This window comes from Hyperolius riggenbachi, chromosome 1 (assembly GCF_040937935.1).
Source record: "Hyperolius riggenbachi isolate aHypRig1 chromosome 1, aHypRig1.pri, whole genome shotgun sequence".
In the NCBI taxonomy this organism is placed as follows: domain Eukaryota; kingdom Metazoa; phylum Chordata; class Amphibia; order Anura; family Hyperoliidae; genus Hyperolius; species Hyperolius riggenbachi.
The window spans coordinates 469,102,147-469,118,299 of NC_090646.1; the positions used below are offsets into that span (position 1 = coordinate 469,102,147).

Below are 16,153 nucleotides of genomic sequence, written 5' to 3' on the forward strand. Positions count from 1 at the left end.
CCTCTCAGAACTAGATCCCCCTCTTTGTCTCTTCCGGTTTCTTTTAGATCTTATGTACACTTTTGTGGAAATCTATGCATATTTGTTTTGCTAAAAATGTTTGATTTCAAAACTGTATTCCCACACTCTAAAGCCATATACTGCTTTGTTTTATGTGCCAACATGGAAATAAAGTATTTATGATATAAATTAATAATTAAAAAAAAAAAAAAAAGCGCTAGTCTGATCTGAATAATGAAACTACATTGGTTGTGTATGAATTCCATTCTATGTGTGAAATTTGTTGGAATTTGTCTCATGTGAAGCCATAATATACTAAAACTTAGCAAAAAAAAAAAAAAAAAAAAAAAAAAAAAAATGCTCACCCAGATATGTAGGACATATTTGCACCACATTCTACAATATGTAACCAAAGGACATGTTAAAGCAGCGCTGTGGAGTCGGTACAAATATAATCCAACCCCGGGTACCCAAAATTACTCCAACTCCTTAGTCTGATACTTATTAGCTCTGTGGAGTTGGGTACAAAAATCATCCAACTCCAAGTACCCAAAAATTGCTCCCACTCCAACTCCACAGAACCGTCTTTAAAGCACACTGGTCACAATCCTGAGAAACAGAGAATGATTTGAAGAAAATTACATTGGCCTCAATTCACTAAGATCATGCTAGAGATAATAAGGCAAGAGAAAACTTACCTCCACACGTGAGAGAGTTATCTTACCTCTTCATTCCTTAAGTTACCTCTCCTGTAGTTAATTTACCTCCTCTGTAGTTATTTTCACATGCAGCTAATTAACAGCTTGTCTTTAACTCTGGAGTTATTTTAAGGATTAGAGAGAGAATTTAAAGACAGAAGAGTTAACTTTAGGCTTGCCTGAGGTAAAATGTTTCCTGAATACTACATGCCTTATCACCATGGTAACAACTCTAGAAGAGTTATTAAAGACAGGAGATAAGTTTAGTGAATTGAGGCCATAGCCAGAAGATATCTTCTGGAAATGTAAAAAAACACAATGTAAAAGCGATCTCTTTTGAGAAATAAGTAATGCGATTTGCACTTTAGAGTTTTTAATGAATTCATAAGAAGCAACTAGATATTCCAGTGGTTGACATGTTTTTCTCCAGTATATATCCTTAATGATGGCCATTGTTAAAAATTTCCCTAAATTCCCCAGATTTTCCAGAGAGTCCCAGCAAGCAGCAGTGGCACGGAGGACACGGATAGCTCTACAGGATCCAGAGACTTCTCTCTTTGGCAAGTATGGGTTTTCTTCCCCAAGATTTGCCTTGGGTTGTCTTTAAAAATCTATGTGTGGAAGGATTCAGTCAGATTATGATCTGAGCGGGATCCATCTTGTGACCACATCAAGTAGTGTATGGCTACCTTTAGTTTTAAAGACCTGTACATACAGAGAGGGGGGCTCATTGGGGGACCTCTGTAGCCTGACATGGATCGGTCCACAATCTCTTGGGCCTCCTGGCTAGCATGGTTTCTGTTTTGGCAGATCTGTCGGATAGCAGATGTGGTAGGGCTGCTGTACACACGGTCTGACTCCCGATTCTCATCCATGCCAGTCATCGACCGTTATGGCAGAGTTCACACTGGCGTGCATATGTAGCTTTACTTTAGAAACAGTATCTATTACAGTTTTTACTCCATTAGCTCAGGTTAGACAAACCCCTCAGTATTAACAATGGACAAACAAAATGAATAAAAAAAAAAAAAAAAAAAAAAAAGCAGCCCAGATACCCACTTCCCATACAAACTAGACAGTACAAGGAAAAGTAGACGATGCTTACGTGAGCTGGTTATAAGCTTCCAAACACTCTGGCTTCACATTATGAACTAAAAACAAAAGAGGATGTAAGAAGGATGAAGTGACAGAAATAGCAAACATCCACTAAACAATTATGCTATCTATACAAGAAGTTAACCTTTGGCTTTATGTTTCTTTTCATGACTGGATCAAGGGAGAAAAATCATACATTTCCCATACTACCCCTTGCTTGTGCTACATCAGCAGGTAACAGCTACTGGCAGGAAAACAAAACCTTGGCAGCTGCAGCAAAATACACAGTTGGTAAACAGCCTGCAGATCAAATGGGGGATACATGGTAAACTGAAATTTAGGTCCACTTTCCCAGGAATAATTAAAGAGGTACTGTCGCGAAAATCTTAAAATTTAAAACACATACAAATAAGAAGTACATTTCTCCTAGAGTAAAATGAGCCATAAATTAGTGTACGGTGAACAGGGAGGTTGGCCAGCATCTTTGTATTAATCATTTTCAGGGAATGTCTTTATAAAGAATAAAGGCCATGCTGAGAACCCCTATAGGGCCCTTTTCCACTAGAGCGATTGTGATTGCTGAATCGCAAAATCGCAAATCGCTAGTGATTTTTAAATTGCTAGAGTTGTTACTTTATCATAGAAATCACGAGAAGTATTTTCCACTACAGTGATTCGATTTGGAAATCGCTAATCGCAAATCGCAATCGCTTGCTGGAGCGATTTTTACAATGATAATGCAATGCAAATGAAAATCACAAATCGCAATCGCATAACAGAATTAATGAAAAATCGCAATCGCAATCGCTGGCGTTTGTGATTTGTGATTGCGATTGCTAGTGGAAAAGGGCCCATAGAGAGATGGACTAGCCCAAAATCTGTCGGTAATGTCAGATTTCTACTACCTACTGTAAGTGACAGCAATATAGGTGAAAAGCAATTTATGGCTCATTTTACTCTGGGAGAAACATACTTCTTATTTATATGTGTTTTAAATTTTAAGATTTTCGTGATGGTTCCTCTTTAAAAAACAAAGTACAATTATTGGAAAGATGACATTTCTAATCATAACTTTGTTTTCCAGCAATGTCTGTCCCCTGGCAAATCTACCGTAATTGAAACTGAACTGGGTGTGTTTTCTGCACATAGGTTATGAACACACATTTGGTATAATAAATTCCCTGTAGCTGTGAGCACACTGACTTGCATGAAAGAAGCACTTATAGTTAGTTCACAGTGCTCAGTTGCGTTACAGAATAATTCTGCATGTCAACTCACTGCCCATACAATTCTAAGGGGCTGTTCAAAGTACTGTGTTGTAACTGATCACGTTATTCTAACTCGCTGCATGCATGCTGTGTATTAAAATCTATGTCCAGTATCCATTGCAGTTCACTCATAACGTGTGCATTATGCAACGCACCACTGTGAACCTAGCCTTACTATTAACCAAAAATCTGGAGTGGTTAGTCCACAGCGGGCTATCTTCATGGCGGCAAGGATGCATAACTCAGCATTTCTCACACACCACGGCTGGCTGCAGACTGTCCTAGATAGGTCCTACAAAATATTTTAGGTATTAATGCTCGGTCATTTATAAGGAAAGTGCAGGCACACTTTCAGATTGACAAGACTGGCTTCATCTGGAGGCATTAGATTATCACCTGATCTCAGGTCTATGAGCAGCTATAGATCTTACAAATAACTTATATGGATTTGTGCAAATACTATTAAGCTACTTACACACCAGGACGTTGCGTTTAGGGGACGTTATAGGGCACATTACGTGCCCTTAACGCAACGCCTGGTGGTGTTGGAGCATGACGCTACCAAGAGCCGCGTTACAAGCAACTCTTGGTGCGCCTTCTCTGTCGGAGGCACTGCGGAGACCATGTGAGTGGAGCTCTCCGCATCACGTGGTCCCGCCAGCCAATCCACGGCCGCTCCAGGATGTAAACACTGCAAGTGCAGTGAATAATAAGTAGCCATGTGCCTGGCTACGTAGCGGCCTCTCCCCGCCTCCTCTCCGCCCATAAAATGAAAAAAAAAAAAACCCTACTGAGCATGTGCAAACCGTCTAAAGTACTGCATGCAGTACGTTATGTAGATGTGCTGCGTTACAATGTAACGCAACGCAACGTGGGCACTGTGAACAGCCCATTGATTTTTCATTGCTGTGCGTTGGGGTGCATTACAGGCTGCTCTAACGTGCGCCTGTAACGTCCCACTGTGAAAGCAGCCTTAAAGGTGGATGAGTCAAATATATAAAAAATAAAAAGCATAAAAAGGCACACTGTAAAATCTTATTCAAAATAAAATATAAATATAGGATTAACTGCTAAGCAGCCTTTTTTTTTTTAAACAAATGCTTACTGAGCCCTATTGGGTCCTTATGCAATTATACACTTGCAAATAATGGAAGCACACATTTGCCCCCCATCACATCATTCAATGTCATTTACCCCACTAACGGAGGCTGACCACAGTCACCTTGGTAAGGAAGTGAGTTCATGACTGCCAGACCCCTTCACTTTACTGAAATAAGACCCACTGTTGCTATACTAGTGACTAGTGAATATGTTAACACTGAACAGAACATTGTCAGTTCAGGTTTTCATAAGAATATGTTCTTTTTAACAATGGCTTCCTAAACTGTAGTACATCATCTACAATTAGTGAACCATGACATAGTCAAGCATTGAAAACTTGGTCTTACACTGAATTTTGTACAGCCCACTAGTCTCCCTTTTGGAGAGCAAAGTTGAGTGGGCATCTTTGCGAGGGTCCACTTTCCGCACAAACAGTGACCGGAGCCAGCTGCTTTCTCCTGAATCAGTTGAATACCTGAAATTTAGATACAAGTGTCATGCTTCAATACTGGAAAAAACCAAAACAAAAATCAAAACCAACCAATATACTGTAGATCCCCAAGCTACTAGTTAAATCTGTTTCAATCTGTAAAATAAACCTCACAGAATACTGTGATAATAACATAATATCAGCTTGCGTGAAAATTAAATGCAAATTGCATGCAGCTGAGAATTGGGCCAATCAAAATTGGCATGAAGTTCTTTTATGTCTGGCCCAATTCCAAGCTGCATACAATTTACATAAAGGTCTGGTTCACACTTCAAGCACTTTTCTAAGCGCTAGTAATCTGAAATGCTCTTGCTAATATAATGTTATGTCTGAGTCCTCACTTGAGTGATTTCACCCCAAATAACCCATAGCATTACAGTTGTGTTCAAAATTATTCAACCCCCAATGCTGTAAAGGGTTTTAGGTAAATTAGTGTACATTTGTAATTGTGTCCAGAATTCAATCTTACAAGGACATTTTAAAGAACCAAAATGCAACTAAAATGACAAATTGTTTTTGTAATACAGTATTAAAAAAATGTTTTTTTTTGTGATTTCTTCATTGACAAAATTATTCAACCCCTTAAAGTTCTTTCTACCACTCTTAGAGGGAACCTAAACTGAGAAGGATATGGATTTTTCCTTGCAAGTAATACCAGTTGCCCAACTCTCCTGCTGTTCCTGTGCCTCTAAAGCCCAATCTACACGATACGATTCTTTATACGATTCGATTACGATTCTATTTACAATCCGATTAAATCCAACATGTCCGATCAGGATTCGATTCAGTTCGATTTGCCATTGCAAAACAATGGTGAATTGAATCGAACCCTGATCGGACATGTCGGATTTAATCAGATCGTAAATAGAATCGTATAAAGAATCGTATCGTGTAGATTGGGCTTAATACTTTTAGCCACAGCCCCTGAACAAGCATGCAGCTAATCCAGTCTGACTTCAGTCAGAGCACCTGATCTGCATATGCTTGTTGAGGGGCTGTGGCTAAAAGTATTAGAGACACAGGATCAGCAGGAGAGTCCGGCAACTGGAATTATTTAAAAGGAAAAATCCATATCCTCAGTTTAGGTTCCCTTTAAGAACAGAGGTTCATTCAAGTGTTTTCGATCAGCAATCAAGCATAATAAGCACCAATTAAGCAGATTTAAAATTACTGCGATACTCAGCTCCTTCTAGACATTTACCGTATTTTTCGGACCATAAGACGCACTTTTTCTTCCCTAAAAGTAGGGGGGAAAAGTCAGTGAGTCTTATGGTCAGAATGTTAAATTTCGGCCCGGTGCCACCGAGTCTCCCGCACTCCCCACTAATCCACGTCATAATTTGACAGCTCAGGCAAGAACCTGAGCGTGGTGGAGTGAGCCAGTGAGCAGGGTGAGCTCGGCCTGTGCCCTCCCTAGGTTTTACCTGCCTGTCCGCTGTCTGATGCCAGGACTGGGTAGCCATGCATAGGGAAAGAGGAATCTGCAGATTGCGGGGTTGCTGGGCACGGTGCATGGGAACTCTTTCAGCTGGCGAGGAGGTGGGAGGTATTCTTCCTCCCGTGTGGCTGATGCACTTGGTGAAGCTGCCGTGTCCCGGGCTATCATTCCGCTGCACCCTCTCCATACAGAGGCAGGAGTCTCTCCTCATCGTGCGGGTGCAGCGGCGGCGTCGTTGGTAGGAGGAGGGCTTGAAGAGGAGGCCGCGGCCAGTGCAGATGGCACACACGGAAGAGCTGCCTATGTCTGGGCTATAGTCCTGCTGTCCCCTCCTGCACAGACAGCCCACTAGACACCCGGAGAAACCTGGAGCTGGACCCTAAGGACTCTTTCCCCTGGTAAGGAGGCGGCAGCTGGTGCGGGAGGTGTTCCTCCTCCCGATGCAACGTGGCTGATGCTCTTGGTGGAGCCGTCGAGTCGGGCTCTCATGCCGCTGCACCCTTTCCTTACAAAGACAGGAGTACCTCCTAATCGTGCGGATGCAGCGGCGGCAGTGCCTGATAAAAGGACCTGTTCTGGAAGAGAAGGCCGATGGCATGCACGGAGGAGCTGCTGAGGTCCGGGCTACAGTGCTGCTGTCCCCTCCTGTACACAAAAGTGCACTGCTTGGCATTGAGACAGCTGGAGACCTGGAGCAACCTGCGGTTCTTTACTTCCTCACCACTGCAATTCCGGGAGGGTGCCAGTCTGCATAAGCACAAATACACCTCGGCCTCCAGCTCCCTGGTTCCTTTGTCAAGATGGCCTAGAGGTGACCATGTGACTATCAGAGGTGGTTATGTAAGTCCTCTTACTGTACCTCGTGTAACTGTAGTGAAAAAGTAGATTACTGTAACTGGGGGTTATTAATGTAATTGGACATTACTGTAACTGGGGTGGGGGCCAGGGTATGTAACTGGGGGGGCATTAATGTAATGGGGCATTACCGAAACTGGGGAGGGGGCCAGGGGATGTAACTGGGGGGCTATTAATGTAATGGGGGTATTACTATAACTGGGGTGGGTGCCAGTGGATTACTGTAACTAGAGGGTATTAGTATAAGGAGGGGAGTATTAAGGTAATTAGGGGTAGTACTGTAACAGGGGGGGGGGGGTGTTACTATAACTGGGTAGGGGAGAATACTGTAACTGTGGGGATATTACTGTAACTAGGGAGGGATTACTGTAGTTTGAGGGTGAGGAAGCTCCACAAGATGTTCCAGCACCATGGACGCATCATGTCCTCTAAACCTAGGTGCGTCTTATGGTCCGAAAAATACTACTGGTGTGTTTACAAACATGGTGAAGTCAAGAGAATGGTCCAGGAAGACAAGAGAAGAGGTGATTTCTCTTCACAGGTAGGGCAATGGCTATAAGAAGATTGCAAAGATGTTAAACATACCAAGAGACACCATAGGAAGCATCATTCGCAAATTCAAGGCAAAGGGCACTGTTAAAATGCTACCTGGTAGTGGCAGAAAGAAGATGCTGACTTTGACTGCTGTGCGCTACCTGAAGCGCAAAGTGGAGAAAAGTCCCCGTGTGACTGCTAAGGAACTGAAAAAAGATTTGTCAGGTGCAGGTACTGAAGTTTCAGCTCAGACAATAAGGTGCACACTGCGTAATGAAGGCCTCCATGCCAGAACTCCCAGGCGCACCCCCTTGCTGTCTCCAAAGAATAAGAAGAGTCGACTGCAGTTTGCCTAAAGTCATGTGGACTAAGCACAAAAGTTTTGGGATAGTGTTCTGTGGACTGATGAAACAAAATTAGAACTGTTTGGGCCCATGGATCAACGCTATGTTTGGAGGAGGAAAAACAAGACCTATGAAGAAAAGAACACCTTGCCTACTGTGAAGCATGGCGGGGGGTCAATCATGCTTTGAGGCTGTTTTGCTTTGGCAGGTACAGGGAAGCTTCAGCGTGTGCAAGGTACCATGAGTTCTCTTCAGTACCAGGAGATATTGGATGAAAATGTGATGCAGTCCATCACAAACCTGAGGCGGCTCCTGGAAAACCCAGTGGCACTGGGCCCGAGTGTCAGGCTCCTCTTCCTGAAAGGTGACGTCAGTCGTCACCACGGCGGCCGGCGTGACAGTACTGCGCATGCGCGGTTTAATCGCGCATGCGCCGTACTGTCACGCCGGGCGCTGTGATGACGCAAGGCGGCCAGTGTGGTGACGACTGAGGTCAGCTTTCAGGAAGAGGAGCCCGACACTATGGCCCAGTGTCGCCGGGGAGCCATTTCTGACCAGGCCCTGGGAGAAGAGCCAGATGGACGTCGAGGGACCTCCCGACCTACGATGGGCTGGAGAAAGCCCCAGGTAAGTTCAGATTTTGATTTTAGTTAGAGCTCTGAGTCCCTATAATTGTAAACAAGGTCACTGAAATGATCAAAATCAATGTCAAACTGGCCAAAACACTCAATTTCAGTGAGGGTTGAATCATTTTGAACACAACTGTACATTAGCAAGAGCTTTTCAAATCATTGTCATTTAAAAAACACTAGTAGTGTGAACTGACCCAAAAATTGAATGCAAGATGGAATTGTTATCTTCTCACTGACCATCTCTACTAGGGATAATGATCCACACTAGCCCTTTGCTCTAACAGCCTCCAGGGCAATTGATGGTTATGCTAGCATAAGTAATAGCAACGCTAGTGAAAAAGGGTTTTGATGTGTCCAGATCACTTAATAACAACTAATGCAGATTGCTAAAGCATGCTGAAAGTCTGAAATAGCTGATATTTCAATAAAGAAATGTCTGTATTCGTACACTAGCACTGAGGACCAGAGTTTCTGGCATTGTTCCTGCACTGCTTGACATTCCTGTATCTAGTGCAATGCCTGGTGCAACAGCAAAAAAACTAGCATCAGGGTGAGGGTTTTATGGGGGGTTTTTTTGGATCAGGTTTGGGACATTACAGTTCAAAACAAACTTATCACCGTACTAGTCAACATTAAGAGCGCCTGATTACATTTCTACTTTTGGATTCTGGTTTGGGAAAAGCAAAAATGAAATAGATTAAACAAAGAACAATTTGGTGAAGCAACCATCAGCGTGGGGATAGCTATACACCTAGTTATACCTGTTTACATTCTCGTGGTGAAACAGTAAAAGTTTAAACGTTCTAAGTCCATGCAACAAACACAACCTTTACCCTCCTCAACCCCAAGGCCTCAGGCACTGCACAACTTGCAAGGGGACGACTGACAGCTCTGCACAAACAAGTATGACAAACTAGCAAATAAAAACGACTGGTTAGCCAACATAACAAAAAAAATTTGAAAACAAGAAATGATGATAATATGAAGATAAATACATAACCCTGCACCATCTGTATTTAGGGCTGGGGCACACGGAGCAGGTTTTCAGGCATTTTTGCTGCGGATACGCTAGGGTAATGTATTTCAATAGGGTGGGTCACACCAGAGCGGGAGGCGTTTTGCTTAAACGCATACTCCCGGGGTGAGGCATTTTTTGGATTGCGGAGGCGTTTCTGCCTCCAAAGTATAGGAAATACGCAAACCACTCTGAAACACGCCAGTTCAGAGCCGTTTTGCAGTCGTTTTTGTTACATAAGCTGTTCAGTAACAGCTTTACTGTAACAATATCTGAATTTTGCTACACAAAAACCGCTACCCAAAACCGCAAAATGCTAGCTGAAACACTTCAGAAAAATAAGAGAAAGCGTTCCAAAATCTGCTAGCATTTTGCGGATCTGCTAGCGGGTTTTGGTGTGCACCAGGCCTTAGATCATAGTTTTACAGGTGTGGAACAGCCTAGTTTCCTATAATGAAAGGCAGAGTGTGCGAAATAGTGGCTATTGTCAGCACTCTGGATCGCATACCTGTGAATATGACGCTGGGAGATTTGGGCGCAGGATAAAGCAGATATAAGGCTTACCCTGCTCCTGTACAAGTCCTGGCAGCGTTAATTACTATTCCCCCTCCAGGTCGACGTCGATGGTAGGAAATGATATAATATAACTTCCAGCTATTGCTGGCGGCCAAATTACAGTATTTTAAAAGTAATTTGTGCTCTGTTTTATGATGGCGCCCAAGTTACTCAATGACCGCTGCTATAGCCGTAATGCCTATTACAGCCTATGGTGGAGCCAGCTGCACTCAAATCTCCTGCGCTGTTTTAACAGTGCTCGCTCTTTATCTGCTGCTCTATGGTCCTAGAAATGATTTTAGAGCAAAGAAACTTCCCATATGGCTCTATTAAGGCTGATGCACACCTAGAGCGATTCTGAGCGCTTTTCAAAATGCTAGCGCTTTGAAAAGCGCTTGGCTAATGTTTTTCTACGAGTTGGATTGCAACAGAACAGTGTGATTTTTTTTAGAGAAATGCAAATGTGGGTCCTGTAGCACTTTAGTCGATTCTGCCTCAATATTAACTATAGATAATGTGAAAAAAAAAAAAAAAAAAAAAAAAAATCGATCTAAAATGCGCTGAACAGAGCGATTTTCCAAGCGCTTTTTTGGTACGGTTAGCTTTTAGGTCAAACTGTAAAAAACAAAACAAAATGCTACACCAAATAAAAAACTCCAAAAATCATTAGGCATATCTAGAAAAACGATAACGATATTGAAAAACGATAAAAAAAAACCTAGTGTTTGCGATTACGCTAGTGCTTTTAGGTGTGCACCAGCCCTAATGGAGAAGAATGTGAACACTCTTTGGAGGAAAAGGAATGAACTAAACTTTCAGTTTATTATAAATAAACATGAAAATGTAGCAATGTCTTCACAAACTATTTAGTGGCACACTCTACAATGATAAAAACTCTGCAGCCTACACTGCTTTACTGTCGGTTCAAGTTTTTCACTTTGCTACAACCATGCAGGAGTTATTTATGAAGGAAAAACAAAACAGTGCCAAAGATGGGTTAACTTGAAAAACAAACAATATCACCACTTTATAAATAGGTTCTTTCGCTGCTTGCATGAAGAAGACGCCAGAAAGTTTGGGCGCCCAATTCCGGCAAGTAGAATATTGGTTATATAATTGGAGACAATAATGATAGTAAAATATCTGGAAATATCGATATACTACCCTATCCTCACACTGAACCTACCGATGCCCAACCTTAACTCTCCCCCCCCCCCCCCACCAATGCCTAACCCTAAATCTGCCCCCCTTGATGCCTTAACAGACCGCTCCCACCTCCACCAAGCCAGCGCCAGCTATTTCGAGCCACGGGTGCCCATTTTTCAAACACTTCCCAATATTTTACCTTACACTACAGTCTTGTGCACATGTATGAGGCATGTTGCCTGGCTGACAGACTCACAATGTGTCCCGTTCCTATGCAGAGGTAAGTGGAGAGGTCAGGGGCTACTGTACACACGCTGGATTCTTGGCAGAGTGTCATCTAGTGTGTGTATGGGGCTAGGAACCGGTTCACACTTGCCTTCGCAATTTTGCTTTGTGATTCCATTTCCGTCCAACAAAATGATATTCGAATCGCAATCGCCCCCAAAGCCCTGCATGCAACGCGTTTGCAATTTATGCAAATTGCAAACGCTGCAGCGAGAATAATTCCATAGGGTTACTTTAGTAACAGCGCTTTGTGATCAGCAAAGCACTGAAAAGCACCAAATGTTTATGCCTTCCAGACAGGGCTGTGGAGTCGGAGTCGGGCAATTTTGGGTGCCTGGAGTCGGAAAAAAATGCACCGACTCCTAATGAATTTGTAACTGTAATTAAAATAGAAAATATGATAAAATGTTCTATTTCTCAGATAATAGTCATTAAAAATAATGTATATATACAGTATATATACAGTAATAGCTATGCTTAGTCCACAAAAATGAAATAAACCAATCAAAATTAGTTACTTGTGCTGCTTCAATAAAGCAGTCCCCGTATTTTTAAGGTCAGATATACATATCTGATTGTGACTGTATATATGATGTGTACACAGGAATCTCTTATATATACTAAATAACATCTATGCTGTAAGAATAAAGCCTGATGTGTAGCTGTGTCACTAATAGAGATGGTCAATGAGATGGAAATAATTCTGCATTGATGCTGATTTATGCAAATGTATGCACTCCCTTTGCTGATGAAATCAAATAATGTGATATGTTATTAAAATTTGGTTTGGTGACTACAAATTAAAGGGTAACTGAGACGGATGAAAAGTAAAGTTTTATACATACCTGGGGCTTCCTCCAGCCCCCTTCAGGCTAATCAGTCCCTCGCTGTCCTCCACCACCCGGATCTTCTGCTATGAGTCCTGGTAATTCAGCCAGTCTGCGCTGTCCGGCCGCATGCCGCTCCCACAGCCAGGAACATTCTGCACCTGCGCAATAGTGCTGCACAGGTGTAGTATGCTCCTGGCGGCGGAATGTGTGCATGCGCACTACGCCTGACTGGCTCAAGTACCTGGACTCCTAGCAGAAGATCCAGGTGGTGGAGGAGGACAATGAGGGACTGATTATCCTGAAGGCGGCTGGAGGAAGCCCCAGGTATGTATAAAACTTTAATTTCATCTGTCTCAGGTTTACTTTGTTACACAGTAGTACTATACTCTACATATGCACTCCCTACAGAGCTGCAGGGAATCCACTGAGAATGCTGTGCAAATTGAACACAGAGGTGTTGTCTGTTTACAATCTCCTCATTCCCCTGCAGAGTACCTGCACATCATTCTTACACGTACCCACACTTACATTGCCTAGGGCCTGATAGATGTTCTTTGTTCCGGTTTGTACCTTTTACAAGTACTCTTACCAAGGACTAGTTTTAGTCTAAAGGGAATAAATATAGTAGTCTACATATCCTTCTCACTTCAGTTGTCTTTTAAAATTCCTAAGCGTTGGCAGTTAAGAGACGAATTTCATGTTACATACTTTTAATCAACAAAATTGTAATATGCAAATTAGAGGAGTCGGAGTCGTGGAGTCGGAGTCAGTGGAATCCTAAACTGAGGAGTCGGAGTCGGTGGATTTTTGGACCGACTCCACAGCCCTGCTTCCAGACACCTAACGCTATCCTCACCTTTCCCCTCCCACCACAAACATCTTCCTTAACCTACACCAACCCTATCCGCTCCTCTAAAACTAACCGTCCTAAAGTCTAACCTTAACTTCTAACTGTAGAGTCATACAAAATTGATAGCTGGGGATTGGCTACATAATAATCAAGTGCCCTGTAAAACAGAATTTAAGTGGTCAGCAGATTATCAGCTAAGTAATAACTAAGCACAGGCAGGTTCCAAAATCACCCAATTTTACTTTAGGCTGCCTATTAGCAGCAACTATTACAACAGGTACTTTGCCCCAAGAAAACTTGTGAGAAAATGTATCAAAAACAGCAGGACACAAAAAAAAAAAAATATCAAAGGCTGAGCATGGAATCCTGGAGCAAAACTGGTGCAAAAATAGAGCCAGTGCCCAGATGAAAGATTCCTAATGCTCAGAGATGACTGCCCCACCTTACACCAGATTTGCCACAATTCTTCTTGCACTAATTTTGCTTTGCTAAATCTGCCCCAATGTAAGGAAAACTGTTGCAAAATTGGAGCAGATGTCCTGATCAAGGATTCTGATTGGTTGCACTGAGCAACTGTTCAACTTCTACACCATTGCTTGTGATACACCCCAATGGCTATCATTCATAAAGCATTTCCGCATGCGGAAATGCTTAAAACAGCTGACTTTACTGAACACTTAGCAACTGCTGCATTCATAAAGGCTCTTTCCACATGAAAAGCTGACACTACCGAGCAGAGCGATAAATCACCGCCTTGTGCGGTGATTTTATCGTAAAAAATGTAACAAAATGATAATTCATAAAGATTATCGCAAGCGGTATGAGGACAGGAAATACGGCTCCCTCTGATGTGGCGATAACAATGTTAAGTGAATGTAGAGACAGACCTCCCAGGCAGCTGCAGTAGAGCGGAACATGGAGAAATGTATCTCCGCAGCTTCCGTGTCTCCGCAAGCCTACCGCTAGCCTAGTTCGGGGAATCTCCGCACTGCTATCGCAACTGGATATATTTTTATGAATGAACAGCCAGAAGTCTAAAACACCGACAGCGGTGTTTTCCCGCACAGATTCTCTTTACCCACAACAGGTTTATGAATGATAGCCAATGTGTCCAATGATGATTCTCACAAGAACAGAAACACTTAGCCATGCATGGCTATTCAGAGCAGAAACAGAGAAAAAGCAGGAAAAAGAGACAACGCCATACACAAGATTTATTTCAAGTGAAAACATGAGTAATAGAACAGCATCCACATACATTATCAAGTTATTCTGGTTTTACAGATAGCTTAAAAGAAAATCTGAAACCATAAAAAAAATGCATATAGGGAGAGTAAGGCTGCTGATAAAATTGTGACAATACTATTGTAACTCCCCCCCACCCCTATAGCCAGAGGCACCATTAAAATGCCCCCCACCCCAATTCCCAAGGACAAACGCAATGAGAGATGGCTGAGCATGGAGTTGGGAATGCAATCTTTACACCAATGAGCAGTCAACACAAAAGGTGTGATTTTCACCAGCTGCCTCTAAATTTAGGCACCGTTAGCTCTCCTGATAGCATTGAAGAACAAGACAGTAAACAACAATCACACCATGCCTATGGGCAATTAGTTCCCTCTGCAGGATTAGAATGCAGGGGAAGTACACACAGGAGAGCAGTGTCACATGTACGGCTTACCGACACGTAAGATGGGACACGCATCCTGCTCTCAGCGCAGCCGGGATGACAGACCCCCGCGTCAGCATGTTCCCAGCTTTACTGAGTCTGTCACATGAAAGATGGGAGCTCAGGTGGATCTTAGTACGTGCGCGACACCGCCAAGCTACGCACGTGCACAGCTTTACACAGTCGCGTCCACGCCAGCTGCAGTGACTGATGGGTGCAGGGAAATAGTCCGGGTTTACACAATTAGGAGTCATGAACTAAACAGTGAGAAATACTTGCCTACTGCGCATATAGCTTTGTTCTTATGTGTCTTTTTTTAAATCAATAACAGGCGGCGAAATAGAAATGCCTACAATTAGGAATGGAGAAGAGGGAGGAGAGGTTAGCTCAGACAAGGGTCGGGGTAAATTGGTGTTATGCTTGGTACACACAATTTTCTGACAGATTTACGGTCAGCTCAATTATTTCCAACATGTCTGATCGGATTTCTAGTCGATCAGAAATCAGATCGGACATGTTGGAAATAATCGATTTGACAGTAAATCTGTTAGAAAATTGCATCATGTTTACCTAGCATTAAGGTTCCAATACACTGGTCGATTTCTGCCATCGATATACGGCCTTTTTGACTGCTCCGATCGAATCGGCTAGAAATCAATGCAGCAGGCAGCATGATCGACCGATCGATCGATTGCTGACTGATTTTGATCGGTCCAGATGGAAAGTCTAGGTTGATTGGCTGCTGGTGGAAGATCGATGGCCCATAGCGTTGCATTGGATTGAATAGTGCAGCAATGCGTTTCAATGGATTTTCAATAGATTTCATACTGAAATCTATTGGAAATCTGTTCGCAGTGTGTGGCACACATTGGGTCTCAAACCCACTAGCAGCCTTTTCTAAGCGCTAGCTATTTGAAAAAGTTTTTGCTAATGCAATGCTATGGGGGATTTTTATAAAATCACATCACTCAAGGCGTACGAGAGAGAACGGCGCCGGAGACTTGGGCGCAGGACACAGCCAGTATATGGCTGATCCTGCTGCCACAAGTCCGGGCCGTGTTAATTACTATTCCCCCTCCAGGCCGACATGGATAGTGGGGGAATGAAATAATTTGGCTTCCAGCAATTGCTGGAAGCCGAATTATTGTTTTAAAAGCAACTTCAGATCCGTCTTCTGACGGCGCTGAAGTTACTCCCTGTGCCTGCGATAGCCGTAGTTCCTATTACGGCCTATGGTGGCGCCGGCTGCGCCCAAGTCTCCTGCGCTGCTGCGCCCAAGTGTCCAGCGCTGGATTTACCGTGTTCGCACTCAAGTGGGATCACATCCATAGCATTATATTAGCAAGAG

General features: G+C 43.0%; 1 protein-coding gene across 1 annotated transcript in view; it reads right to left on the reverse strand.

Moving 5' to 3' along the window:
- NIPSNAP1 (nipsnap homolog 1) overlaps nt 1-14,927 on the reverse strand; it is a 46,588-nt gene extending 31,661 nt beyond the window's left edge. The window contains exons 1-3 of the mRNA XM_068271493.1: nt 14,818-14,927; nt 4,510-4,637; nt 1,804-1,849 (exon numbers count right to left, since the gene is read on the reverse strand). Coding sequence (XP_068127594.1) covers nt 1,804-1,849; nt 4,510-4,637; nt 14,818-14,885 — 242 coding nt within the window. The 5' untranslated portion in view covers nt 14,886-14,927. The remainder of the gene's footprint in view (nt 1-1,803; nt 1,850-4,509; nt 4,638-14,817) is intronic.
- Nucleotides 14,928-16,153: the final 1,226 nt, after the last annotated feature.